Raw genomic sequence first — 26,133 nt, forward strand, 5'->3', positions numbered from 1 at the left:
CCAAAGAACAAACAAGTTCAAAATAACAATTAACAAAAAGGCCATGCTTGGCACAAGTTCAAAATAACAATTAACAAAAGGCCATGCTCGGCACAAGTTCAAAATAACAACTAACAAAAGGCCATGCTCGGCATAGATTCAAAATAAAACAAGCAACATAAAGCCACGCTCGGCACAAGCATCGCGCACAGACGATCAATCATCTATCCCCAGATCAGCATTAGAGGGCACATCAAACTCGAGCTCATCGACCGTCTCCCGAAAAGTTCGGCAATCGTTACGCAAACCTTCCAACGTGTCCAGTGGAACGTCCACAACTCTAGCAGCCATGCTCTCAAGGTACGTGCAGATTCCTTCAGCACGGATGCCCTCAACAAAGATATGGTCTGTGCACTCTAGCTGAATAATGTAACGACGCAATACGTCGATCCGAGTTCGGCAAGCATCGATCTCCGCATTACTTTCGAAAGGTCTAGTGTTAAGAGGTTCAAGATCACCCTCTTCAAGATCAGGAATCTCCACTGCAATCACTGCCGCTTCACGACGAGAACGCTCCTCCAGCAAACGATCCCATCTCCATTTCGGAACGAAGAACCCCTCTTCGATCATAGTTTCGAGATACGCAACAGTCCCATCCACACGATCAAACTGGAAGCATAGCTCGAACTTACGGCGCAAAGCTAGAGTGTAGGCTCTCAATCTCTGGATCCAAGCACGATAAAACTCGAGCTCGGAACGAATTACATCATCCGATCTCGCAGCAAGCCGCTCTCGCGCTCTCCTTAGCCAGGCCGCTCTCGTGGTTACAGGCATAATGCCAACCTCAAACCGCTCAGAACCAAAAGAGAGATTTTTTCTTCTTAAAAAAAAAAGAAAAAGAAATGGTTGGAAAAGCGGAATGGCAAGAAATGAGCATTTGAGGAGCAATTTATAGAACAAAAGATACAATTTTCAAGGTGAAGTGGCCAATACAGTGACCCTCGAAGACCACATCCATCAAACGATCAACGCATGTCAAAAAACGAGAGGATAAAACATAGCAAAGTTCCAAAAAGGAAAAGTACAACGCCTAAACGGCTCAATATCCGGTCAATCCAACGATAATGCAAGGTCCCAAAAAGAAAATACATCGCCTAAACGGCTCAACATCCGCTACAAAGCGGGAATAGGTTCTAATAAAACAAGACAAAAGCAAGTCACTACTCGGCAGCAACCTGAGCGCCCGAGCCCGCAGGTGCCCCTGCCATGACGACCTCCTCTATTGCAACTACGGGAACCTCCGCCGCCTGAAGGTTCGTAGGAACGATCGCGGTCTCTGGAAAAGCCTCGAGGTCGCTGTCCAAAACATCGGCGATATCGAAACCAAGAACCTTGTCCTCCCACATCTTCACGTCAGCCTCCAAGCTGAGCAAAGTTTTCGACGGAATGACCGTACCACTCTTCACCAGCTCCTGAAGACAATCATAGGTGCCGCTCACCTGGCTCAAAGTCAGAAGAGACTCCTGCGCCGCTCTGTTGTCAATAATATGCCTCCTCATCCTCTCAATACGAGACCTGTAGTCGGCAACCTCGACATTGATGCCATGCCGCTCCGCTTGCAGCAGCTGCAACTGCGCCTTCTGAAACGCGTGATCAACCTCGAACTGCTCAAGACGAGAGGGGGAAGCGTCAAGAGAAGCCTTGAGATCGGCCACTTGCTTCCTGAAACCGGCAGTTTGCTTCGTGAGAACAGCAGAAATCCCTCGCTCTTTATCGAGATCCTGACGAAGCTCCTCAGCCGATCTCCTCGATGGTTCAGAGGTACGAGAATCAGCAAGTTGCTTCTCCAGCTCGGCAATGCGACGCTCGTACGAGACGACCATGTGATTCACGCCACCACCATCCTGAAACGCAAGAAATAAAGAATCAAAGTAATAATTGGGAAAAGTCAATCAAGAACATAAAGAAATACCAACCTGGAAGTGTTTCCGAGCCCACGACCGATACAACTCGGGATCATAGAGAGAACCCACAGAGGGGAGCGGGTCGAAGGAGCACGCGAAGATAACCCGATTTAACACTAGTATAAAAGTACCCCGGACTACCTCTGACTTTCGTAAACCTGGTAGCCTCCTCAAGGAAATGTACATCAACCTCTACGCCACAATCGGTACCCAGTATCGCCAAACCAGCTGCGTTGCGGATACCTCCCACAGAAAGCTGGGAGATAGCTATCTTACGCCTCGCGCAGTAACGCGTCAAAAACTCCGGCAGAGGAAACCAACGACCGCAATCAATAAAATAATGCTCATAGAGGGCGATAAAACCTACTGGAGGCGTCCAAGGACGCTCGTGGGGTTCAGGAGATCGGAAAACCAAACCCTCGGGCATCTTACACCACCGCATCATCTCGGCAATAGTATCTGATGTGCACAACGAAGGACCATGATCGGCCGGACCGGCTGAAAGACTGGCACCAATCGATGCAGCACTAAGACCCAAAACAGCTGAACGGGGACCAATATCCTCGGCCGGGACAACGTCCATAGGACTCCCACCGGAACCACTGTCGCTATCTTCGCTGAATTCGAAAATATCAGCGAAATCGTAGTCGTTAGCCAAACTATCAAAATCTCCACACTCTACTCCAATGTCAACACCAACGTCATCGGAAGCATTCTTATAGCCGGTACCAGATTCCCTCGTGAAAGCACGTCGGATCCCCGCAGGAGTCTTACCACGCGCACGTGTTGGAACACGAGAACTCGTAGAAGGTCGGCCAACCTTCCTGCAAAGAAAGCCGACCTCGCAACCTCCCATCATAAGATCGGCACCGCCATCGTCGGAGTAAGCGTCAGAATCAACGCGACTAGAATTATCAATCTGACCCCCGAAATCCTCCATGCCGACCCCAGTTCCGCATGAACGAGACCCATCTAGCCGCTCACTTAGCTCGGCATCAACCGCAGTCTCATGAACCTGAGAGCTCCGAATTCTCAGCCGAACATGCCCCATGCCGAGCTCACTACCACCTGACGAATCCGCGTTTATGCCAAGCAGCCTGTCCACCATCGATCCCATGACCGCCGAGCTCAGGGCCACTGAATCCGCCTGTCCCGGAACCACCGACCTCGTTCATGCCTCCTCGCCGATCTCCCATCTCAACTATTCCGCCCTCGAAATCAATCTTATCCTCATCATTCCTCGCGGTTGCATTATCAAACCCACTTTCACAAAACCTGCCGATAGGTCTGCCGACCTCGGGTACGCCGACCTCGAGCCCGCCGATCCCAAAAGAAGTGCCGAACGCATTCGAATTACTCTGTAGATCTTCATTTTCGATCTCATCTCGCCGGTCCCTCTCAACCACGCGAGAACTACCTAACACTGGATCCCGGATTCCATCATCGCCGACCTCGGCCCGCCAGCTCTCCATGTCGAGATCGACATCCCTATGCCAATCTCCAATCCTCGAGCTGACCTCACCAACGACTCGACCGCCGACCTCGGCGTCAATCTCCGAGGGACTACCTAATGCCTCACTCGCAGGAAACCTCGCAATCCGCCGAACCCTGAACTCGCCGAGCTCAGATCCGCCGAGCTCGGATCCACCGACCTCAGATCTCTCCACTCGAATCTCCTCGCCGAGCTGGGTCTCACTCCGGCCGACCTTGAAATATCTATGGTCGTTAGGCGTTGATAGCTCAACTCAATGGACGACCAATGGCGGATCCGGCTGATCAACCATTGGCGACCTCGCAAGCAGGAATAATCGACGGGCGGCGGCTAGGGTTTTGGGTATGCAATCGACCAAAGAGAGAAGTAGAGAAAGAAAGAAGTAAAAGCATGAAAGTAATAAATGAGAGAGAGAATAAATTACCTTTTATGAAGAGGAAGGAGCAAGTGAAGAAAATGGGAAGGAAGAAGGTGCATAAATAAGTAAATAAAATGGAAAAATTACTGTCAAATCCATCATCTCAATCCGCGACTCTCTTCTCTTTTTTGGGGATATCATTGAAAACCGCATTCAGAATAAAGACCAAAGGATTTTTCCCAGTGTCTCTCGAAAAATGAATCTGGAAATTACAGAAGAGATTGTAGAAGAATCACTGTAGCAATTTCATTTCCCAGAAGCAATCCGAGACGATCTGCGCCGAGCAGGCATATTACAAATAAATCAAGCATGCCCGCCGATCGCAGAAAAACTGACGCTCTCCGGACTAAGGGGGGGACTATTGTTGGACATGGGCTGCGCCCCAATATGCCACTCGGCCCAACAAGACGAATTCTATGATTTCGGCCCGACCAAAATGGATGCAAGTCACTAATAATCCGTAAAGGGCAATCTCGGGAATTCACGATGGGAGCCCTAGAAAACCCTCGGTTTACAGTCCACTATATAAAGAAACAGTACTCACTGGAGAAAGGAGAGAGACTCGCGTACAATACCCCGAGAGCAATACTTTGCGTCTAAAAACTCTTGTTATTCTCTGTATAATTTTCTGTTAGCTTCCGAGCTCGTCGTGACTCACTTGTCAGTTCTCCTGTGAACTGACGAGCACGATCTTGACTCGTTTTAGTGACGACCTCACATTCCTATCGTTAATAAAGAACAAACTTCACTCTTTCCCCCTAAAATCGATATTTATTTAGTGTTGTGCAATTCCCAGTACAAACAGTTATGTTATTAGAAGCTAAGCTTTTCGTCTGAGCCTGACATATTTTGGAGATAAGAAGAACACGTACCTCAACAAAATCGGGAGTTTCATATAGTCTTTTCATTGCCCCATCTTCTTCTGTCAGAAGGCTTCCTCGTCGAAGGTAGTCTTCATAACTGAAATATCAAAACCCTAGTGATATCTCCATGTAAAGTAGACCAAAAACGTCACCCAATGTGCTCTTGATAACAAACTCAAGAAGCAAAGAGTTAAATCCCTTACCAAAGCTTCTCTGCAAAGTTGTACCTAGTTAACAAAAGTATTAGTGTTAATCTTCTGTAATGGCATCAAAAGTCTAACAATAAGTTATAACCAGTGTTAGAGAAACAAAACCCCATAACATGGAAAATCAATTTACTTGGGTCGTGGAGGGTATGGAGCTGTCTTAGACACGTTAAGAAAAATCTTACGATCGTGTAAATATTCACCATTCTTCTTTTCCAGCGCCTACAGTTTAAAATATTTCATCAGCTACGGCACTTTCAAATAACTAGTATATTTTTCATCACAAGTATACACTACTTTTCTTATCATTACTACAAAAACTACCTCACCTTCTTTGCTTCTTTAGCAGAAGCAAACTCAACAAATCCATAGCCGACATGCTTACCCTCGTTGTTTACAATAAGTCGAACACTAACAACTCCTCCAACATAATTAAAGAAATCGGAACTGTAAAAGTGGATGACAAAATATCAGTCTATGAACAACTTGCTCCAAGCATGAAAGTGGAAATTTACGGAGCTACTTACATATCTGATACTTTAGTTTGGGGAGAGAGATTGGCAACAAAGAGTACTTCCTGAATTTAATAACAACAAAAATTAGCCCAATCTAAGGATTCATCCGCAGAATTAAGTCATCTTTTAGACTTTGTGGCAACAATTATTATTAAATGTTGTGCGTTTCTTTTGAGATGTTTTGAAGATATAAGAACAGGTACCTCAACAAAATTGGGTGTCTCATCTTCTTCTTCTATCGGAAGGCTTTCTCGTCGAAGGTCTTCTTCATACCTGAAATATCGAAAATCTCTTGTGATCTCTACATGTATACAAAAAACTTGACTAAATGTGCTCTTAATGACAAACTCAATATGCAAATAGCTAAATCCCTTACCAAACCTTGTGATCTATGCAATACCTAATTCACAAAAACAAAAGCGTTAGTCTTCTATAATCGTCATAAAACTCTAGTAATAAGTTACAACCAGTTTTACAGAAACAAATATCCATAACATTTACTTGGGTGGAAGGTATGTAGCTCCCTTATCAGCCACATCAAGAACAATATCAGCCACATCAAGAACAATCTTATTATCTTGCAAATATTCACCGTTCTTCTTTTCCAGCGCCTAGAGTATAAAAGATTTGAGTCAGAAATCGTACTTACAAATAACTACTTGTATATATTTCATCATAAGTATAAACCACGTTTCAGATGACTATTTAAATAACTTTTTCATCATTACTATGAAAACTACTCTCACCTTTTCTACTTCGTCAGCTTAAGGGAACTCAACAAAGGCACAGCCCACAAGCTTAAAATTGTAGTCTACAAGAAGTCGAACACGAACAACTTGTCCAACATTTTTAAAGAAATCGATGCTGTGAAAATTGATGATATAATTATCAGTCCTAGAAAAACTTGCTCTGAGGAGGGAATAGGAAATTAAAAAAATATATATAAAAAAGTGTTGTTTACTTACATATTTGGTATTTTAGTTTCGCAAGGGAGATTGTCAACGAAGAGAGTCTTTTTTCCTACGGCAGCTTCCTGAATTGAACAGCCATGAAGGTGTTAGCACAACTTTAAGGAGAAAAAGACTCAAATTGCTTGATAGAACATGAACTTGTGCAATATATGCAACAAACAGTACAACATTTTTCAAAAAATTATACCTTCGCTGAGATCACATTAGCCTGATCAGACTTTGGCTCTAACAACTCAACCTGCTTGAGACTATCAGCAGATTCTTTGGTTGTGTCCTGTTTACATAAGTAAGGCATTAGAAGACAGTACGTGCGAAGAAACAAGAGGAATCCGTATAATCTTAGGTTATACCTTGTTCTTGGATTTTTTCTTTTGTTTCTTGAGAGTGGGTTTGGTCCCCAAATCATCTTCCAGCTTTCGCTTACCTAACAACAAGAGCAGCCAAAAAAAAAAAGACCTCTTGAGACAAGAGTAAGTGTGGGTGTAGTAAAACATTAGACAAAGAGCTCAGAGCCACCAATAACAAACCCAAATATTTAGCTTTGGCCATCGGAGAAGATGAAAACAAGCTTTTGATAAGAGCGGTTTGTGTATATTTGTCCGGGAAGCGTTGAGAGAGCAGCAAGCAATCAATAATTTCAAATAACCCTAGTTTACTTTTTATTTATAAAAAAGTACAATAACGGACTCTGGTTTGGGCTGGGCTGGGCTGGGCTTTTTCTATTGGTACCTGTTAAAGATGCACATCGTGCTTCTTCTTCTTCTTCTTCTTCTTCTTCCTGGTTCCGTCTCTCTGCATTAGGTAACAAATCTCATGTTCGACATATCCATACAAATTATTTATGAAAAAATCTACAAAAAAAAAAAATTATAAATGAAACCGTAACATCGAAGAAGAATTAATAAGATATACTTTTGTAATCGGCGTTAAAATCTGTGTATCTGATTCATGAATCCCGATTAAAAACCCAAGAGACACGCACGATTCGATCAACCAAGTTCAAACAAAATAAATGGAAAATTTGGGGAGGGAGGGGGGGGGGGGATTTAGAAGAACGAGTGTAACTAACCGTGACGGAGGAAGATGATAGAGAGGCTCTTTCGATTACGGCTCTCATTTCCCACCGACGGCAAACGTCGAGACTGCGGAGAGGAGCAAAGGTGAGAGAGGAAGCGATCGATATGCAATGGTGGAAATAGAACAATGTTTCTTTCTTTCTTTTTTTAATTGTCAAAAACATTTTGTTTTAAAAGGAATCATTGAATATAAACCGAGCCAAATTGATATATCGAAAACTGGTTTTTCTTATTTCGTTTTCTTTTTATAAACTGAACCGATTAATTCTCTGGTATTGAAAAGAATTATCTATTTATTTATCAAAGTCGATATTTGTTGGCTTACCGTAACCGGTTTAGAGCAGATCAACCGAAAATAACCAAGCCAAATTGAATAATATTCCCTTATTTTGTCATTGTAACAACAAATATATGATTTTGCATAAATTTAAAAATCAATAAAGTAAATTTAGATTAATGTTTTAATTGTAATATGAATCACACATATCTCTTTATTTGATGTATAAAATAAATAATTTCCCATCTCAACCATAGATGTACTTCTTTTTTGACAACTTTTTCAAACAAACTCTTGTAAGTAAATAAATATAAACTCTTAATATTTGTTTGATAGCTAATTCATTCACCATATCGAGTTTATATATATCCATCCATCCACTAGGCCACCATTATGCCTTCTGATTAGAAAAGAACCGTCTTAAACCATTTGCCTATCTTGTCATTTATCCATAACTAATTCGTGATATTACCATTAGTCATTTGCAGTAATACGAATCCCACTATGACGACATGATGACTGCATGATATGACATTAAACTATTATCGTTACAAAACTTAAAGATCTATACCTTTTGAGATTTTCACACAATTTTAAAAATTATTTTACAATACTAAATAAATATTCTTATATTAACTGAGGGTTATAAAAAAAATAAGTTTACATTCAATGAAAAATGTAATTGGTATGGATAAATCAGAATATATTTAGTTTGAGATAGAGATTGAAAATAATTTTGTCACAAAAAAACTAGATAAAATTTTCATTAAAGTACTGATTTTTTCATTGCTATTTCTAACAAAGACAAATATATTCAACCGTTCATATCTCTACACTTGGCTATATTTTTAAGAATCAAGGAAAAAGATAGAATATGTAGCAAAGACAAATATATAATTTTAAATTGCATCATGATTCAGAATCATTGGAATCTAAGTGGGGTCAATTGAAATATAGCCCCACCCTTTATAATTTCTTGAAAAATAAACAGGCATAGGAGTAGTATTTTAAAACTTTACAGATATTTCCCTAAGCAGCAATTATTACTACAATAAATAATATTTTATCCAATTAAAAATATGATTCTCTCTCTTCCTTTCTTCTAAGCATAAAAACCCAAACTTTTCTCTTTCGTTTTTGCTTTCTTCTAAGCAATCTGCAGGCAGGAGTGTGATTCGCAAAAAAGTCGAATTTGGAGGATTCTTTCTGAGGTAACAAAGCTTTCTCCTTTTTGATTAACAAACCCATATGAGATCAAAGCTAGCTTCTTTATAGGAAAATTCAAAAAAGCTCGTCTCTTTTTTTGTTCGATTCAATCAGATTGGTAAAAGTTCATCGGATTTGAGCTGGATTGATCTAGGTTTAACTTGTATTGCTTTTTTTAGGGATTTTTCAGTGAGAAAATGGCGTCGAAACGGATCTTGAAGGAGCTGAAGGATCTCCAGAAAGACCCTCCAACCTCCTGCAGTGCAGGTTACTTCCAAAAAAAAACAAAATCCCGAACTCTTGTTGTTGGATCCATTACTTAATTTTCTGATTAACTATTATGTATGATCACAAATCTGCCATATATTTAGTGTTCTAGAGATCACAGAGGTACTCTGTTGCTAATTAATTATTAGACTGATCAGAGTTAGAGGAGTTTAGAAATGTAGAATCCTTCTTTTTGTTGTTTACTTATGTATTGGCTTATGTTTATCTAATGTTCTGTAACGAATCTCAGTTTATCAGTTGTTACTTTTCTCTAGTTATAAGACTAATCAGAGTTAGAAGATTTGAGAAATGTAGAATCCTTCTTTTTGTTGTTTACTTATGTATTGGCTTATGTTTATCTAATGTTCTGTAACGAATCTCAGTTTATCAGTTGTTACTTTTCTCTAGTTATAAGACTAATCAGAGTTAGAAGATTTGAGAAATGTAGAATCCTTCTTTGCTTGTGTTTTTTTTTTTTTTTGCTTATAATTTGGCTTTTGTTTATCTAAGATTAACTCAGTTTACTAGTTGAGTCACAGACTGAAGAAATTGAGTTGCATGAAAATTTATAGGTCCAGTTGCTGAAGACATGTTTCATTGGCAAGCTACAATTATGGGTCCTGCAGAGAGTCCGTATTCAGGCGGTGTGTTTCTCGTTACCATTCACTTCCCTCCGGATTATCCTTTCAAGCCACCAAAGGTATTCAATATTGAACAACTCTAAAAAGTACCAGAAACTTTAGGTTTAGTAAGGTTTCCTAAAAGCTTAGTAAAGGATTTGCTATTCATAAACTTTTTCTTTTTGTGTGGTACTTCTCATTAGTATATTTCCTTTAATCTTGACACTTAGATTGGTTGTGTTGTTTTTTTTGTTGTAGGTTGCATTTAGGACGAAGGTGTTTCACCCAAATATCAACAGCAATGGAAGCATTTGCCTCGACATCTTGAAAGAGCAATGGAGCCCCGCTCTAACCATTTCCAAGGTGAGTTTCACATCTTTTGGAAATATTGGTTTCTCCAATGTTCGTTTATGTTCCAAACGTATAGTAAAGATCATCTACATTTTCAGCTAGGATCTTGCTCTAGTTCTTTAATGGAAATGATTAATACGATTTTGGTAGGTGTTGCTCTCGATATGCTCGCTGTTAACGGATCCAAATCCAGATGATCCGTTGGTGCCAGAGATTGCACACATGTACAAAACCGACAGAGCCAAGTACGAGGCAACTGCAAGAAACTGGACTCAGAAGTATGCCATGGGCTAACCAAAAGATTCTTCTGCTTCAGCACCTGTTTATGCTTTTATTTAAATATGTTTTATTTCTTCTTCTTGATTTAACTTCAATAAAATGTTTAAAATATCAACTTTTTCTTTCTTTTTTTTCTATCAAAGAAGCGTCTGTACTATATATGTTTATTGGTTTGAAAAAAAAAATGTTTGTGGGTTTGATTATCATCACCTCTATCTGAAATTCTGAAGGTTTATAATTTATTAAGGGTAAATGAGAAACAGTGTGTTCTAATAAATGAATATTTTAAAGATAAATGGACTGTTCTAGATGTTTTTTTTAAAACCACAAAAAGCTTAATGAAAATTGAACCGTCGGAAAAGGAAAAAAAGGAGAACTTTTTACCATTGCAGTGAAGTGAAGTGTTCTCATCTCCGAAGAATCTGAAAGAGTCCTGCTGGCTGCAACTGCAAGTAAGCATTTTCCACCTAACTAAAAGTTAAAAATTTGTAGTTTTTGACCTCACTCAGAGTTCATAACTTCATATACTATGTCGCATTCGACAAAAGAAAAACAAAAATTCAAATTTTTAGGGTTTATCCTTTAACTGGGTTTATTGAATCACCTTCTCTATTGAAAAAGTCATCTCCTTTATTGTTGTCTTCCATTTCGTATTGTAGCTGATACTGTTATCTTCTGAAATTGAGCTCTAGGGTTTCTCAAAATTGCGAACATGGCTTTAGGGTATTCCGATTGACACCCATAATTTGTTTTGTTTCTGTTTGAAGGTTTGTGGTGCTCATGGATACAAGAAAGGTTCCGTTGCTCTGTTATTGGAATGGGTGTATAAAAGATGGTCCTGATGGTCCATTCTATGAAGGGTCAAGTCCAAGAGGGATCAGAGTTGACAGCAAAATCGAACTATCCCAGTTGTTGGATGATCTGCATCGAGTTACTGGTTTTGAAAAGGGAAAGTTTCAGATTGATTTGATTGGTAGGTTCCCTTCCATCGTTCAGCAACAGATGGTCAAGTATGTGCGTTTGCCCATTGTGGATGATTGTAGTTTAGAGATGATGCTAGAGGTTCTAAGTCACCATCCTTCTATCAACAATCTGGAGTTGTATTTAAAGATCAAACCGTTGTCTGATGAAGGAACTGTTCCTATATCTCATGATCAGTCGCCATTGGAAAATAATGCGACCCGAAAGCGTGCTCGGCAAGAGGAGGAGGCTAGCGTCAATGCAGATGTAAATGTGAGTGTGAGGAATACTAAACTAAGAAGTCCGCCGGAGGATAACCATAATGGGTGGATTGAAGATGAAGAGAGTATGGATGAGACTGAGGAGAGTACGGATGAGGAGAATAAAGATGATAAAGAAAGCCCGCAGTTGATTTTCTCTAGTCCATGGCTTGATGAAAGTGAGTTGCATGTTGGGATGATTTTTAAAGATAAAGATGAGCTTGAGAATGCAGTGAAGTTGTACTCTAATAGAATGCAACGTGAGTACAGTAAATACGACTATTCCAATGAGGATACCTTAAAATACCGTGCAAGAAAGTATGTGAATGGTTTCTCACGGCAGCTAAAACAAATGGAAATGTCGTCAAGATAACAGAATATACAGGACCACATACTTGTAAGCCAGCAGATGTAAGCCCAGATTTTCTGGCAGGTGAGATCGAATGTCTAATAAAGGCTCAGCCCTCGCTCTCTATTGAAGAGTTGAACAAGTGGGTGAAAGAAGAATTTGGCTACACAGTCTCGTTTGCTAATATGTGGATTGCTAAAAAGAAAGCAATCACTGCAATCTTGGGAGATTTGGATAACAGTTTTAGTGTATTGCCCAAATTCATGGCTGCCCTTAGCTCATCTAACAGTATGCTCTTGGAATGGCAATATGATCCTTTTCCTGATCCCAAAGATGCATCCTTTCATTCTGTGTTTTGGGTGTTTCAGCAGTCAATTGCAGGGTTTCCTCACTGCAGACCTGTGATCATAGTGGATACAATAAACTTGAGCGGTAAGTACCCTGGGAAACTGTTGGTTGCAGCGGGATTTGATGCCGAAAACAAGATTTTCCCACTTTCGTTTGCAATTATTACCGAAGGAAGTTTGTCAGCTGATACTTGGCGTTGGTTCTTTGCATGCATCAGAAAGAAAGTAACACAAAGGGAAGGCATTTGTCTAATAACGAGTCCGGATCCTGACATAGTTACAGTTGTTAAGGAGCGTGAGTGTCAGTGGGCACAACACCGGTTCTGTCTTAGGCATATGTGCTTAAAATTTTATGAAGTTTTTCATAACAATCTCATGACAGAGTTTGTTTACAAGGCGGGATCTACGAAGTACGTATCAAAGTTCGTGAAGTACTTGAAGAAAATCGAAAAGATGAACTTGGAGGCTCGAAAATGGTTAGATAAAATACCTCCACATCAGTTGGCTCTGGCTTACGATGATGGTGGGATGAGATTTGGAATCATGAAAACAAACACAATATTTGGGACATATGGTTTCATAAACAAATCTCTTGATCTTCCTATCCCAACCTGCATCTTGCTAATTTTTGATCACCTGGCAGAGATTTTCAAATCTCAACGTGGTCGTCTTGGAGAATCACCGAATGGAAGAGACCTATACTCTAAATATGTCATGGATTTTTTTGAAGAGTGGAAGGAAGCTTCTAGAACGCACGATGTATTGCCTCTAGACCAGAGGGGGAATAAGTTTCAGGTCACGGAAGTTAGAAAAACGAGATTTGTTGTTCATCGCAGTGATCGGGTTTGCACTTGTAGGATATGGCAACTTTTCAAGAGTCCATGTTCACACGTGTTAGCGGTTTGCAGGAGGCTGAACATTGATCATTTGCAGTACAGTACCGAAAGTTCTCTTGCAGTGTACGCAGCTGATTTCAATCCGCTTCCGGGTGTATCTGACTGGCCTGAAGCTTCCCAAGTTCCAAGATTGTTTCCTCCTGGAAGTTGTCAGATATCAGCTCAGCCAAGCAAGGTTATTGGAGGCCAAAAACGATCCAACACTGGCAAAAACAAAGGTCCTAAACGTTGAACCAAACTGAACTAAAATGGTGAAGATGGTTACGTTTGTTACCGATGTACTTTGGTTTGGTTCAGTTTGAGTTTAAGGGAAACTTAAAAGTCAGTTTTTTTCAATATGTACAAAGAAGCGGCTAAAGTAGTTTGGTGAATGCTTAAACCTAATAAGTAGTAAAAGTTTTTTTGTTTGTATGATATGCTAACCGGTTTAGTGTTTGTTTTTTGGGAGGTTGTATGAAAACCGGTTTGGTTCCTGTAATGTCTGGACTAGGGTAACGTTTGTGATGATGATGTATTTGTATGCAGTAGTCAGTGTATGCACTTTCGTTTTTTTTCACGATATCTTTCGTTTATGCCTACACCGAGATAAGAAGCCAATCGGGTCTGCCGGTGCGGTTCAATGTTGGCTCACATATCTCGGTTTATAGTTGTTTTATACCAATTCTTAACCCCTAATTTCGATCAGCGCAGTCGTGTCGCTTTCTTGTTTCTTCCTCAGGTCTCGTCATAATAGAAATCACAAGACAAACAAAACACTATGATGGTTACTGATCTTCCACATGATTTAGAAACAGAGATACTCTCTAGGGTTCCGGCCACTTGTCTACAGAAATTGCAAACTACTTGCAAACGTTGGTACGCTTTATTCAGAGACCCGAGATTTGCCAAGAAGAACTTTGGCAAAGCAGCAGCGCAGGTGATCTTAATTAATGATTACAAGGGTTATTCAGCCACATTAATGGATACTCTAATTCATAGCGTCAATCTCCATGGAATCCAAAACAGCTTTGATCCATCCTTTGAGGTTGCAGTTAAACTTAACAAGAACAGTTCAACTGTTCAAGCTATCGTCCATCTTAATTCACTGCGAGGGTTTATTATTGTGTACTACAGAGGACAGTAAACTCGTGGTTTGGAACCCTTATACTGGTCAAACCAGGTGGATCCAATCCGATGATCATCGTATATTCTTATACAAGTATGTCTTAGGATACGTAAACAACAGCGGCAAATCTTGGGATAGCTACAAAATATTGGCTTTTGACCATTTTCAAAGCTGCCTACAGTATTCTCCTCCTAAGTTTGAAATCTATGAGTTCAACTCTGAATATTCATGGAGGATTCTTGATGACGTCTCTCCTAAATTTTTCATTCACTCTAATGGCGTGACTCTCAAGGGAAATGCCTACTGGTACGCTTCAGATAAAGAAGACCCCCTCTTTGTTTTCATACTGAAGTTTGATTTCGCTACTGAGAGATTTGGACGTATGCGTCTCCCTCTATCTTTTAAGAGAACTAGTTATGCTGGTGTGGTTCTCTCAGTTGTTAGAGAAGAGAAACTTGCCTTGTTACAACAACATGGGGTTGGTATAGATTCATTAAAGATGGATATATGGGTGACCAAAACTAAGATGATCGATGAGGCCAAAGACTTGTCGTGGAGCAACTTCTTAGTAGTGGATTTGGGTAAAGTTATGTTACCAGGACCAGATGTGAGGAGCCATATTATGAGTTTCTTGGTTGACGAGAAGAATAAAATGGTTGTGTGTTGATATACAGAGTTACCAAGATTGACTGATACCATGGCAAAATTTTACTTTGCTATAGAGGGTATACAAGTTCATAATTTGATTGTACAAGAACCACAGGGTACTGTTTGGCCATTTCTCGTCAGTTATGTTCCTAGTTTGGTTCAAATTCATTGAGGAGGTATTGGCAGGCAAAAGGGAGTAATTACAAGTTTTTTTTTAGTCAATTATAAAAATAGGGCTGATTCTGTTAAGTTAATAAACAGAGTAGCTGAATTTTCTTTAATGTTTTCGCTTTTGGAAAATACTTTTTGGTGATCTACTTTAATATACATTGTTTATGAATGCGTAGTGAGCTATAATATATATATCCTCGGACTTTTTCTTTTCTTCAGAATTAGGTATGTGTGTGTGTGTGTGCATATGAAAGCCGAAAACAAAATTGTAGAAAGCTAACAAGGATTTTTAATCAGATAGCAACTTGTAAAAGCTCCTATTATAGGAGAATTCAGTAAGTTTTTTCAGAATTCAGTAAATTCAGTCCTATATATATATACATGTTCCAAATCGCTTTATTGAAGTCTTGCAGAGTTTTGATTAACATAGTAGTTGCTGAATTCTCCTTTACTTTTGCGTTTTGAGAATTTGACTTGGGATTTGTTCAAAAAAAAAAAAAAAGAGAGAATTTGACTTGGGAAATCAATCAAATTCTTCAGATCCTCATTCCTAGAACCATTACTAAAATCCTGCATGGTTAATCACTCAATATTGCTCTACTTTTACCCACAGTTCTGAATAGATGCGTAGTATGTTTAAGGGTTCAGATACAGTTATTGAAAGAGTTATGTATGTTAATGAAATGTCTGCACTCATGCAGGAAGAAATAGAGAGTTCACACAAGACCAAAATTGAGAAGTCTAAGGATACATTCAGCTGGTGACTAAGGTATTGAGTTTATTGAGGTTAATAATCCGCCTATTTCAGTCTGAGTTTTGATTTCAGTTTGTAATGCATAATCAGTAGAGCCTCTCCATCTTGTTGTAGTGTTTCCTAATACGTTCGGAAAAATGGTTTAGTTATAAAGATTGAGAACAAAAAAAATGGTAAATACTTTTTTTTTTTTTGTCATTTTTAATATTTTTCATTATTTGTTAAAAAGCAGATGTGATCTTTGTCACATGAAAACTAGCAATACTTTTCTGTGGATCTCTTTTTCTTTACTCCTTTGATGCTTTGCACTGTCCAATCTTTTAATACTTTGTAGATATGGTTTCCCCTGTGATGTTGATTTTCATTGCTTCCAAGATGTTGATGCAAAGGTTCCAAGTACTGATGGTCTAGTATCAACCTTTTCACAATGCTGGTTGGTAATGAGTATATAGTTCCTTCTTCCCAGAATATTGACGGCTCATTACCAACCGGCATTGTGAAAAGGTTGATAATGAGTATAGTTCCTTCTTCCTCATTCCAAGAACGTCAAGAATCAACAGACCAAACTCGAGATAGAAGGAATGGTTACCCATACATCAACGACAAACATTAAAATTCAAGAGTAACCATCGACTTCATCACGAGCCAATAACCACTGCCACATAACAGAAAAATCATAAACGTAAAAACTATACCACCAAACACCGTTCCGATTACAATATGTGGTAGGGCGTATCGCACATAGGGTTGTTGGATAGAAAACACCGTAATTTTAAAATTACACTTCGATGAATTGAACTAAATTTACACCGTAATGTTACCATGTAAGTCTTCTTCAATACCCTATCCGTTAGTTTAGTGCTCATAGGAAATGTTACCATATAAGTCTTCTTCAATACCTTATCGTTAGTTTAGTGCTCATAGGAAATGTTACCATATAAGTCTTCTTCAATGCCCTATCCGTTAGTTGTAATGAAGCTTCATGCCTTGATTAGGTTTCTGATCCTGTCTTGACCCCTGGCTCCCCTAGCTCTCCTAATGTAAGTCTAAGTCTCTCTTCCTTTGTCCTTTGATCTGATATTCTTTTGTCTTATCTTTGCTGATCTGATGATATTCTCTCTATGTGTTAATGCAGAGGTCCATAAAATTTGAAGAATTCAAGGCTGCCAGAGCTAGGCAAATACTGAGAAACAAGAGTAAGAATGCTACACGCCTGAGCAGCAAAAAGGCTGCAAAGCACTACAACACCTACGACGACTAGTTTATGTTTTAAACAGTAACTCTACTTATGTTCTCTACATATGTTTTAAACAGTAACTCTCTACTTATGTTTTAAACAATAGCTAAACTGAACTAATTGAACTAAAATTACACCGTAATTCTTCAGAATTCAGTAAATTCAGTCATATATATATATATATGTTCCAAATCGCTTTATTGAAGTCTTGCAGAGTTTTGATTAACATAGTAGTAGCTGAATTCTCCTTTACTTTTGCGTTTTGAGAATTTGACGATGTTGGTGATCAAGTATAGAGAAAAAATGCTGCAGAGTTTCACAAGATAAACGTTCAAAATGGTGACTCCAGTCACTCCACCTTCTTTTTGGTTTGATTAAAGCTGCTAGCGTTTGGGGCGGCTACAAAAACTAATTGGCAACAGAGGATATATTGACTTGGGAACATCTTCAGAAGAAACCTTAGTTTTTGTTGTTGCCAATTATAAAGCTTATTTTAATTAAAAGATATTATAATTAAAAAGCTTAGATTTTCATTTTTCTGTATTCAATATAAGTGAAAAATGAATAGATAAACAAACATTTAGTATTAATAAAAGTGATTATATTTTAATTAAAATTAAAACTCATTAAATATGCATATCTGATAATATTGGGCCGACAAATGATTATTTCAAAAGCAGAAGAGAAGCAAAATATTTAAAACGAACATTGACGTCAACAATCGAGAGACCAAACTCGAGATAGAAGTGAATGGTTACCCATACACCGACGACAAACATCAAGAGAAACCACCACGAAAACCGTAACCATCGACTTCATCACGAGGCAATAACGACTGCCACATAACCGAAAAATCATAAATATAGAAACTATACCACCAAACACCGTTCCGATTACAATATGTGGTAGGCGCATCGAGGCACATAGGGTTGTTGGATAGAAAACACCGTAATTTTAAAATTACAATTCTTCGAACTAATACAGTAGATTTAAAGGCATTTTATTCTTAAGATAATTGTATTTTTTCTGTAGATATGTGTTTTCGAAGAGACATTATATTCGTGTTTTATTAAATTGTACCCCCAAAAAAATACAAAAAAGTTTGGGCACTATTTGATATTTGTTAGAAATTAGAGGGCTTTTTCAGTCATTTTCATGAATATTGATATTTTTTTATCGTTTACAACTGAATCGTCGTCGTTGCCGAAGGATTAAAAGAAGCAACTTTTTTACCATTTTTGCGCAGTCTTAAGTGTTTCTCTTCTCCGACGAGGTCACCGGAGCTGGCGGCGGAAGACGTTCTACTTCAGGTAAAAAAACTACTCAAAAGGCTCTTCCGAAAGTGAGCCATTTTCATCTTTATCTTCTCAATTCCTTGGATTCGACCATTTTGAAGAATTTAGGGTTTATCCTTTCTACTGGGCTTCTCGTATCGAAAGCTTTAATCTTTATGAAATTGATCTTTAAGGTTCCTCATTCGCTATAAATCATGAATTTAAGGTTTATCCGTTGGTCATTTCTTCTATTTCTCTTTGAGAGTTTCCCGCCTTTTAACTAAATTATGTCTTCCATGTCTTTGGTTGTTTCAGTTCAAACCTTCGATTAATCTTCGTCTTTCTTTGCGTTTTTTTTTCCAAGGTTTCTGGTGGTCATGGATACAAGGAAGGTTACAGTCTTCTGTTATTGGAATGGTTGCATCAAAGATGGTTACGATGGTCCATTCTATGAAGGATCAAGTCCAAGAGCAATCAGAGTTGACAGCAAAATCGAACTATCCCAGTTGTTGGATGATCTGCATCGAGTTACTGGTTTTGAAAAGGGAAAGTTTCAGATTGATTTGATTGGTAGGTACCCTTCCATTGTTCAACAACAGATGGTCAAGTATGTGCGTTTGCCCATTGTGGATGATTGTAGTTTGATGATAATGCTGGAGGTTCTAAGTCACCATCCTTCTATCAACAATCTGGAGTTGTATCTAGAGGTCAAACCGGTTTCTGGTCAGGCGACTCGAAAGCGTTCTCGACAAGAGGATACTTTTTTTGATGGGAGTGTGAGAGATAACACATTAGGAATTCCACTGGTGCATAATAGCAACGGGTGGATTGAAGATGATGAGAATTTGGATGATGGAGACTGTGGAATTGGTGGTGGTAAAGCGACTGCACAGAAGGATTCTAGGATGACAAAGCCAGGTCTAATGAAAGGGGTCTGCGATAGTGTCTCAAAGAAGGTGATTTTCTCTAGTTCATGGCTTGATGAACGTGAGTTGCATGTTGGGATGGTTTTTAGAGATAAAGTTGAACTGGAGAAAGCAGTAGAGTTGTACTCTAATAGAAGACAACGTGAGTACATCGCGTACGAAGACAATATATTCACGTGCAAGAAAAGGAAAGTCTGCGGGTGGGTTCTCAAGGCAGCTGAAACGAAGAGCCATGGCTTTGAGATAACAGAATATACAGATGCACATACTTGTAAGCCAGTAGATGTGGGCTCAGATTTTCTTGCAGGTGAAATCAAAGGTCTACTAAAAGCTCAGCCCTCGCTCTCAATTGCAGAGCTGATTAAGTGGGTGAAAAAAGAATTTGGCTACGGAGTTTCGGATGATAGTATGCGGAATGCTAAAAAGAAAGCGATCACTGCAATCTTGGGAGATTTCGACAAGAGTTTTAGCGTGTTGCCAAAGTTCATGGCAGCTCTCTGCTCATCTAATAAGATGCTTTTAGATTGGCAATATGATAGTTTCTATGATCCCAAAGATGCATCCTTTCGTTCTGTGTTTTTTGCGTTTCAGCAGTCAGTTGAAGGGTTTCCTCACTGCAGACCTCTCATTTTAGTGGATACGGTGGACTTGAGTGGTAAATACCCTGGGAAATTGTTGGTTGCAGCTGGGTTAGATGTTGAAAACAGTCTTTTCCCACTTGCGTTTGCGATTACTACCGAAGAAAGTTTGTCAGCTGATACTTGGCGTTGGTTCTTTGCGTGCATCAAAAAGAAAGTAAGGCAAAGGGAAGGCCTTTGTCTGATAACAAGTCTGAATACTGACATCGCTGCAGTTGTTAAGGAACCTGAGTGTCAGTGGGTGCAACACCGGTTCTGTCTTAGGCATCTGTGCTTCAAGTTTTATGATGTTTTCAATAACAATCTCATGACAGAGTTTGTATACAAGGCTGGATCCACGAAATATATATCAATCTTTGACAAGTACTTGAAGAAAATCGAAGAGATGAATCCGGAGGCTCGGAAATGGTTAGACCAGATACCTCTGCACCAATGGGCTTTGGCTCACGATAGTGACAGGCTGAGATACGGGATCATGACTACAAACTTAATCTTTACAACTTACAGTTTTGTAAACAAGTCCCGTGATCTTCCAATCACAGCCTGCATCTTGCTAATCTTTGATCACCTGGCAGAGCTTTTCAAATCGCGACATGGTCTTCTCGAGGAGTCTCTAAATAGCAGAGGAGAGGTGTATGCTAAACATGTCATGAGAAAGCTAGAAGAGTACAAGTTAACCTCTATAACACTCGACGTATTGCCTTTAGACCAGACTGCTGAGAGGTTTCAGGTCACAAAAGTGCTGCAAACTGTAAACAAGAAATATTTTGTTCACTGCAGCGATCGAGTTTGCACGTGTCAGACATGGCAAGTTTACAAGTATCCGTGTTCGCATGTGTTAGCTGTTTGCAGGAGGCTGAACTATGACCATTTGCAGTATGTAAATGACTTCTACAAGACAGAGAGTTTTCTTGGAGTTTATGCTGCTGAGTTTAATCCACTTCCAGGAGTCTCCAACTGGCCAGAAGCTTCCGATGTTCCAACACTGTTTCCTCGTGGAAGTGGTCAGATATCAGTTTTCCTGCCAGTGGCTAGCGAGTCACCCTGCGGGAAGTCAGCTAAGCCAAATGATGCGGACATGGGAGCGATAGGAGGAAGCGAAACGAGACGATCAGGGCGACCAAAGAAGCCGAACAGCAGATATGTCAAATAAGGACTTGAATGGTAGAAATATTGATATGCATCGAGAAGATGGTTAGTGTTTGTTTGCTTATTGATGTTAGGGGAAACTTAGAAGCCGTGACTAAAGAGAATTGGGTGGATGAACCAGTTAGGAACGATTTTTGTTTGTTAAAGTATGCTAGCTAACCAGGTTAATGTAGGTCTTTTGTAGGTGTAAAAAACAACTCAAAAGTAGTTTTTTTGTTGTTGTTCGGAGATGTACTTTTGTATTTTGCTAATGTAAGTATTTTGTTCCTTATGAGTTGTGTTTGTGTGTATCATCAATACAATAAAAGTAGAAGGAGTTGCTCTCCAGTGTTGACACATCAGCTTTTTAATTGAAGGAAGAGTTGACACATCAGTTTATTTGTTTACCAATGAAAATATTTCATTAATACAACTCATATCTATTAGCCAATAATAATTAATTCATGTTCCACATTAGTATTTATATATTTTTAGGAACTAACACATTATTTAAATTATGTAACCAATTTCACCAAAAAAAAATTATGTAACCAATTAAATTATAAGAAATAATAAAAATCATCAATAATTTTGGAAAATAAATGTTTAAATTTATAGCCTAAATTTAAACTAAATTAATAAAGGGGGATTTTCAAAAATACCATTTTTTCTATGTCACTTTTCAAAAATACCCTTAATGGTATCAATTTTCAAAAATACCCCTTTTTAATATATAAAATAAAAAAAATCTAAACTTTAAACCCTACCCCCTAAAAACTATACTGTAAATGTAAAAATAGAGAACCCAAACCTAAAAAAAAAAAAAAAATTATTTAATATATTGTAATTGTGTAAAAGAGGGCAAAAATAAAAATATTAAAAAAATATATTTTTGAAAAAGGGTATCTTAAAAAGGCATTTATAACAAATCTCATTAATAAATCATTTACAATTTTCAAAATATAATAATATCAACTAAGTATATTAATCATTGTATGTCGTATCAATATTTTCTAAAAACGAAGGTTTAAAATTATAGCTTAAATTTAAAACAAATTAATAAATCATTTCTAATTTTAAAAAATATACTAATGTTAACCAATTATAATAATAATATTTTCCAAAAACAAAGGTTTAAAATTATAGCTTAAATTTAAAATAAATTAATAAATCATTTATAACTTTTAAAAATATACTAATATTAACCAAGTATAATAATAAAATCAATTCAACATAAGTATCATATTAGTAAAGTATAATATTAGTCAAATATAAATATAATATAATACAAATAGAATATAAATTAAGATTAACCACGAATAACACAAACCAAACTAAAGTAAAACTATGTATGTGTATATTGACTTACATGGAATTAGTATCAAACAAAACAAAACAATTAGATTTTAAAAAAAAAAGAACAAAAAAAGAAATAAATAACTTCTCTCAGAACAAAAAAAAAACTATATAAAAATTATGTGATTAAATTTGTATAAACTACAAAAATAATACACCATAAAATCAAGCTACACTAATATATCTCTCACAACAAATAAATAAAATAAAATTTGAGATTAATGTTGATAGTGATTTTATATATAAGAACACCAACTAATGATAAATTGAACAATATTTAAGTTCCAGAATTGAAGATTTTATATTTTAGTTTAAAATCAGTGACTTAAAATTACTTTGACAATTAACCTAATTGCTATGCTATTCAACATAAGTATAATAATATGAGAAAATGTTAGTAATACCCTTCTCAAAAATATCATTTTTTGGTTATTTTCATTTTTGTACTCTTTTGCATAATTACAATGTGTTAAATTGATTTGTAGATTTTTTTTTTAGGTTTGGATTCTCTATTTTACCTTAGGGTATAGTTTTAAGGAGTATAATTTAGTATTTGGAGTCTAGAGTTTATAATTTAGTCATTTTGTATATTGAAAGAATGTATTATTAAAAATAGAAAATAAGAGAAAGTATTTTTGCAAAATGGTACTTTAAAATGCCCCTAATAATATTAAATAACACACAAAACGAGACTAAAGTAAAAATATGTCTATGTACTTTTACAAATAATAACTTTTATAACAACAAAAAAAATACTCTATAACAATTATGTGGTTAAATTTGTATTAAAAAAAAACTACAAATTCAAACTACACTAATATATCTCTCACAAAAGGTAAATAAAAAAGAAGAACATACATTAGGTTTAGTTAGACTATTTGAGATTTCTCTATTTTATTATTTTATTAGTGCATTGTTATATCTTATTATTGGATAAACCATTGTTTTTACAATTAATCCAATTACAAAAAAAAAATCAACAATTTGATATATCTAAAAATAGTTATAAAAAAGTATCCCGCGGCATAACGCGGATCTAACCTAGTTTTCCTTTAATTTTTCATGTCATATTTTTAAAAATTAAACAAAAGCCAGAATCACACTTCTTCAATATAAATGAAAGAAAGTCGTTAAAAAAAAAAAAAAAAAAAACAAAAGCGAGAAAAGAAAAGGTAATTTAAATTACCTCAGGGACGAGCCGACATCGAAGGTACCAATTTGAACCACTGAGGCACATATTGAATTGGTGACATAAGCTGTAATTTAATTATACTAAAATACAATATTCCAGTTTAGATGTTTGCCAAAAAAAAAATAAAAAAAAAAATAAAACAATATTCCGGTTTAGACCGGTTCACTTAATAGTTAAAATCCATTGGATTTAGTTTTTACCGTCTTCTCGCTACAGTAGATTTGATATCTTCTCCGACGAAATCAACGGCGCCGGCGGAAGAACTGCTTTTTTCCGGGTAAATCGACTCAAAACACTCCTTCTCCAGATAAGCTTTAACCCTAACTAACCAAGTGATACAAATTGGGGTTTCTCTTTTACAGAAAAGCTTTCTCCTTTATCGTTTACATTAGGATAGTATTGTGTTCCTGCTGCTACCATCTTCTTATGAAATTGAACTTTAAGGTTCCTCATTCGCTTTGAATCACGTACATTGCGTTCCAAGTTATTCTTTTGCTGGGTTTATCGTTTGAAATTGAGTTTTTAGGGTTTTCTCGTTTAGAATCTGTAACATGGCTTTGGGGTTTTCAATTCAAAACCTTGACTGATTTTTTCGCGTTTCTTTGCATTCTTCTCAAGGTTTGTGGTGCTCATGGATACAAGAAAGATTCCAGTGTTCTGTTTTTGGAATGGATGTATAAAAAATGGTCCTGATGGTCCATTCTATGAAGGTTCAAGTCCAAGAGTGATCAGAGTTGATAGAAAAATGGAATTATCCCAATTGTTGGAGGATCTGTATCGAGTTACTGGTTTTGAGAAGGGAAAGTTTCAGAGTGATTTGATTGGTAGGTACCCTTCCATCGTTCAGCAACAGACGGTCAAGTATGTGCGTCCTAGAGGTTCCAATCTACCATCCTTGTATCATCAGTCCCCATTGGAAGATAATGCAAACCGAAAGCGTTCTCGGCAAGAGGAGGAGGCTAGCGTCAATGCAGATGTAAATGTGACTGTGAGGAATACTAAACTAAGAAGTCTGCCGGAGGATAACCATAATGGGTGGATTGAAGATGAGGAGAGTACAGATGTGCCGGAGGATAACCATAATGGGTGGATTGAAGATGAGAAGAGTACAGATGCCGAAAACTGTTGTGATAACGGGGTTGCACAAAAGGATCCAAAATTGAAAAAGCCAACTCTAACGAAAGACGTCAGTGAACGCTGCAAGTGTCACAAAAAGAACACCGCCTCCCAACCTTCCACCTCCATCCCACCATGCAGCCGGCCACCGTCGCCTCCGATGAGTGTTCCTCCACCTCCGGCGGCCTCTTCTTCAGCTGCTACAGGTCTATCTCGTCCTCTTTGGGCCAAGCTTGAAGGTAAAAGGATATGTTCTAATAGATTTTGGGATGATTGTGTTAGGAAGGAGTTTGAAAAGGAGGAATACATCAATCGGCCTGCTTTAGATGATTGGGATGAGTATGATACTTTGTTCTATAATGCTTGGCTAGGAGTAGAGCTTAAGCCTACTAGGTAGGGGTGTCAAAATGGTTCCAAATTTATGGATCTACCCAAACCAAACCAATCTAAAAACTTATTGGATTGATAATTTGAGTTTTAATGGGTTAATGGATCAAAATGGTTTATGAGTTTAATGGATTAGGTTGAAATGGATTGAGATAAAATGGTTGATGGGTTGACCAAAACCAAACCAAAAATAGTTAAAATGATTTCGAATACCAAATTAAACCGATTTTTCTTTTAATTAAATGAGTAAACCGAATTGAACCAACCAAAATAAACAAAACCAAACCAAACTCTCTCCTACTTCATCTTCTTCGACTCAACTTCTTTCTTCTTCTAATTGATCGACTGAACAAGAAGATAAACCCAGATTGAGAGAGAGATAAACCCAGATTCGAGAGAGAGAGAGAGAGAGAGATAAACCCAGATAAATGAGTAAACCTAGATCAGAGTTTTTGTGTGGTTGTCGAAGTTTCATGTCGTTGATTGATTCTGTTCTCATGCTCCAGATTTTTCTGATTTGTTTCTTTTGTTATCATTATTATTTTGTAAGATTTGTATCGGATTTTGGGTTTTGCTAAGCTGATTTTAGAAGACAACTTAGAAGAAGATTAAGAAAGTTGATGGTGTTATTTTCTAGATTATTATAATTTCTGGTTTTCAAGATTAAGAAGATTAAAATTTCTGGTTTTCAAAATTTGAATAATTGGAGATATATATATATATATATTATGTTTTTTTTCAAAATATATATATATATATATATAAATAGTTTATGTATAAAATTACACAAACTTTGATGACTTTATAAAATTATACAAGGTCTAAATTTCTGATTATGATATAAAATTGATCAACTCATTTAACCCATTAATTCATTAAACTATATGAGTTGTGGGTTGATCCAA

At 37.5% G+C, this 26,133-nt stretch overlaps 6 protein-coding genes and 1 pseudogene across 13 annotated transcripts; 5 read left to right on the forward strand and 2 right to left on the reverse strand.

The window, feature by feature from the left end:
• Nucleotides 1–1,012: 1,012 nt before the first annotated feature.
• Nucleotides 1,013–7,747, reverse strand: LOC104728454 (uncharacterized). Of its 8 annotated transcripts, none has more exons than XM_087476463.1 (16): nucleotides 7,478–7,705; nucleotides 7,138–7,200; nucleotides 6,759–6,832; nucleotides 6,596–6,682; nucleotides 6,403–6,470; nucleotides 6,184–6,301; nucleotides 5,939–6,048; nucleotides 5,814–5,837; nucleotides 5,641–5,710; nucleotides 5,450–5,499; nucleotides 5,252–5,369; nucleotides 5,056–5,144; nucleotides 4,920–4,943; nucleotides 4,726–4,813; nucleotides 1,956–4,611; nucleotides 1,013–1,883 (listed from the first exon to the last, which is right to left on the reverse strand). In XM_087476463.1, exons 15-16 carry the CDS (start codon nucleotides 2,127–2,129, stop codon nucleotides 1,200–1,202), a joined length of 858 nt encoding a protein of 285 aa, XP_087332589.1. In that variant the 5' UTR covers nucleotides 2,130–4,611; nucleotides 4,726–4,813; nucleotides 4,920–4,943; nucleotides 5,056–5,144; nucleotides 5,252–5,369; nucleotides 5,450–5,499; nucleotides 5,641–5,710; nucleotides 5,814–5,837; nucleotides 5,939–6,048; nucleotides 6,184–6,301; nucleotides 6,403–6,470; nucleotides 6,596–6,682; nucleotides 6,759–6,832; nucleotides 7,138–7,200; nucleotides 7,478–7,705; the 3' UTR covers nucleotides 1,013–1,199. The 8 variants fall into 8 exon arrangements, with proteins under 8 accessions (XP_087332589.1, XP_087332592.1, XP_087332593.1 ...); XM_087476466.1 differs by having other exon boundaries at nucleotides 6,936–7,200; XM_087476467.1 differs by having other exon boundaries at nucleotides 7,138–7,259; nucleotides 7,478–7,646.
• LOC147934653 (polyadenylate-binding protein, cytoplasmic and nuclear-like) lies at nucleotides 5,052–7,525 on the reverse strand. Its single transcript, XM_087472724.1, has 12 exons — nucleotides 7,465–7,525; nucleotides 7,138–7,200; nucleotides 6,759–6,832; nucleotides 6,596–6,682; nucleotides 6,403–6,470; nucleotides 6,232–6,301; nucleotides 5,939–6,048; nucleotides 5,814–5,837; nucleotides 5,641–5,710; nucleotides 5,450–5,499; nucleotides 5,252–5,369; nucleotides 5,052–5,144 (listed from the first exon to the last, which is right to left on the reverse strand). The coding sequence occupies exons 1-12, from the start codon at nucleotides 7,523–7,525 to the stop codon at nucleotides 5,052–5,054; spliced, it is 888 nt and encodes a 295-aa protein (XP_087328850.1).
• A 992-nt stretch (nucleotides 7,748–8,739) lies between the features above and the next one.
• LOC104724535 (ubiquitin-conjugating enzyme E2 8) lies at nucleotides 8,740–10,687 on the forward strand. Its single transcript, XM_010443033.3, has 5 exons — nucleotides 8,740–8,972; nucleotides 9,147–9,234; nucleotides 9,807–9,934; nucleotides 10,113–10,217; nucleotides 10,356–10,687. Exons 2-5 carry the CDS (start codon nucleotides 9,165–9,167, stop codon nucleotides 10,497–10,499), a joined length of 447 nt encoding a protein of 148 aa, XP_010441335.1. The 5' UTR covers nucleotides 8,740–8,972; nucleotides 9,147–9,164; the 3' UTR covers nucleotides 10,500–10,687.
• On the forward strand, nucleotides 10,645–13,855 carry LOC104724536 (uncharacterized). The gene is made up of 2 exons (XM_019232548.2): nucleotides 10,645–10,936; nucleotides 11,252–13,855. The coding sequence occupies exon 2, from the start codon at nucleotides 12,239–12,241 to the stop codon at nucleotides 13,526–13,528; it is 1,290 nt and encodes a 429-aa protein (XP_019088093.1). The 5' UTR covers nucleotides 10,645–10,936; nucleotides 11,252–12,238; the 3' UTR covers nucleotides 13,529–13,855.
• A 198-nt stretch (nucleotides 13,856–14,053) lies between these two features.
• LOC104728455 (putative F-box protein At3g17265 pseudogene) lies at nucleotides 14,054–15,221 on the forward strand (annotated as a pseudogene).
• A 2,691-nt stretch (nucleotides 15,222–17,912) lies between these two features.
• LOC104724538 (uncharacterized) lies at nucleotides 17,913–21,534 on the forward strand. The gene is made up of 2 exons (XM_087476470.1): nucleotides 17,913–18,521; nucleotides 18,850–21,534. The coding sequence occupies exon 2, from the start codon at nucleotides 18,863–18,865 to the stop codon at nucleotides 21,200–21,202; it is 2,340 nt and encodes a 779-aa protein (XP_087332596.1). The 5' UTR covers nucleotides 17,913–18,521; nucleotides 18,850–18,862; the 3' UTR covers nucleotides 21,203–21,534.
• Nucleotides 21,535–24,356: 2,822 nt separating this feature from the next.
• LOC147934654 (uncharacterized) lies at nucleotides 24,357–25,238 on the forward strand. The gene has a single exon (XM_087472725.1). It carries the CDS (start codon nucleotides 24,357–24,359, stop codon nucleotides 25,236–25,238), a length of 882 nt encoding a protein of 293 aa, XP_087328851.1.
• The last annotated feature ends 895 nt before the right edge of the window (nucleotides 25,239–26,133 follow it).

This window comes from Camelina sativa, chromosome 11 (assembly GCF_030686135.1).
Source record: "Camelina sativa cultivar CO46 ecotype springtype chromosome 11, ASM3068613v1".
Taxonomy (NCBI): Eukaryota; Viridiplantae; Streptophyta; class Magnoliopsida; order Brassicales; family Brassicaceae; genus Camelina; species Camelina sativa.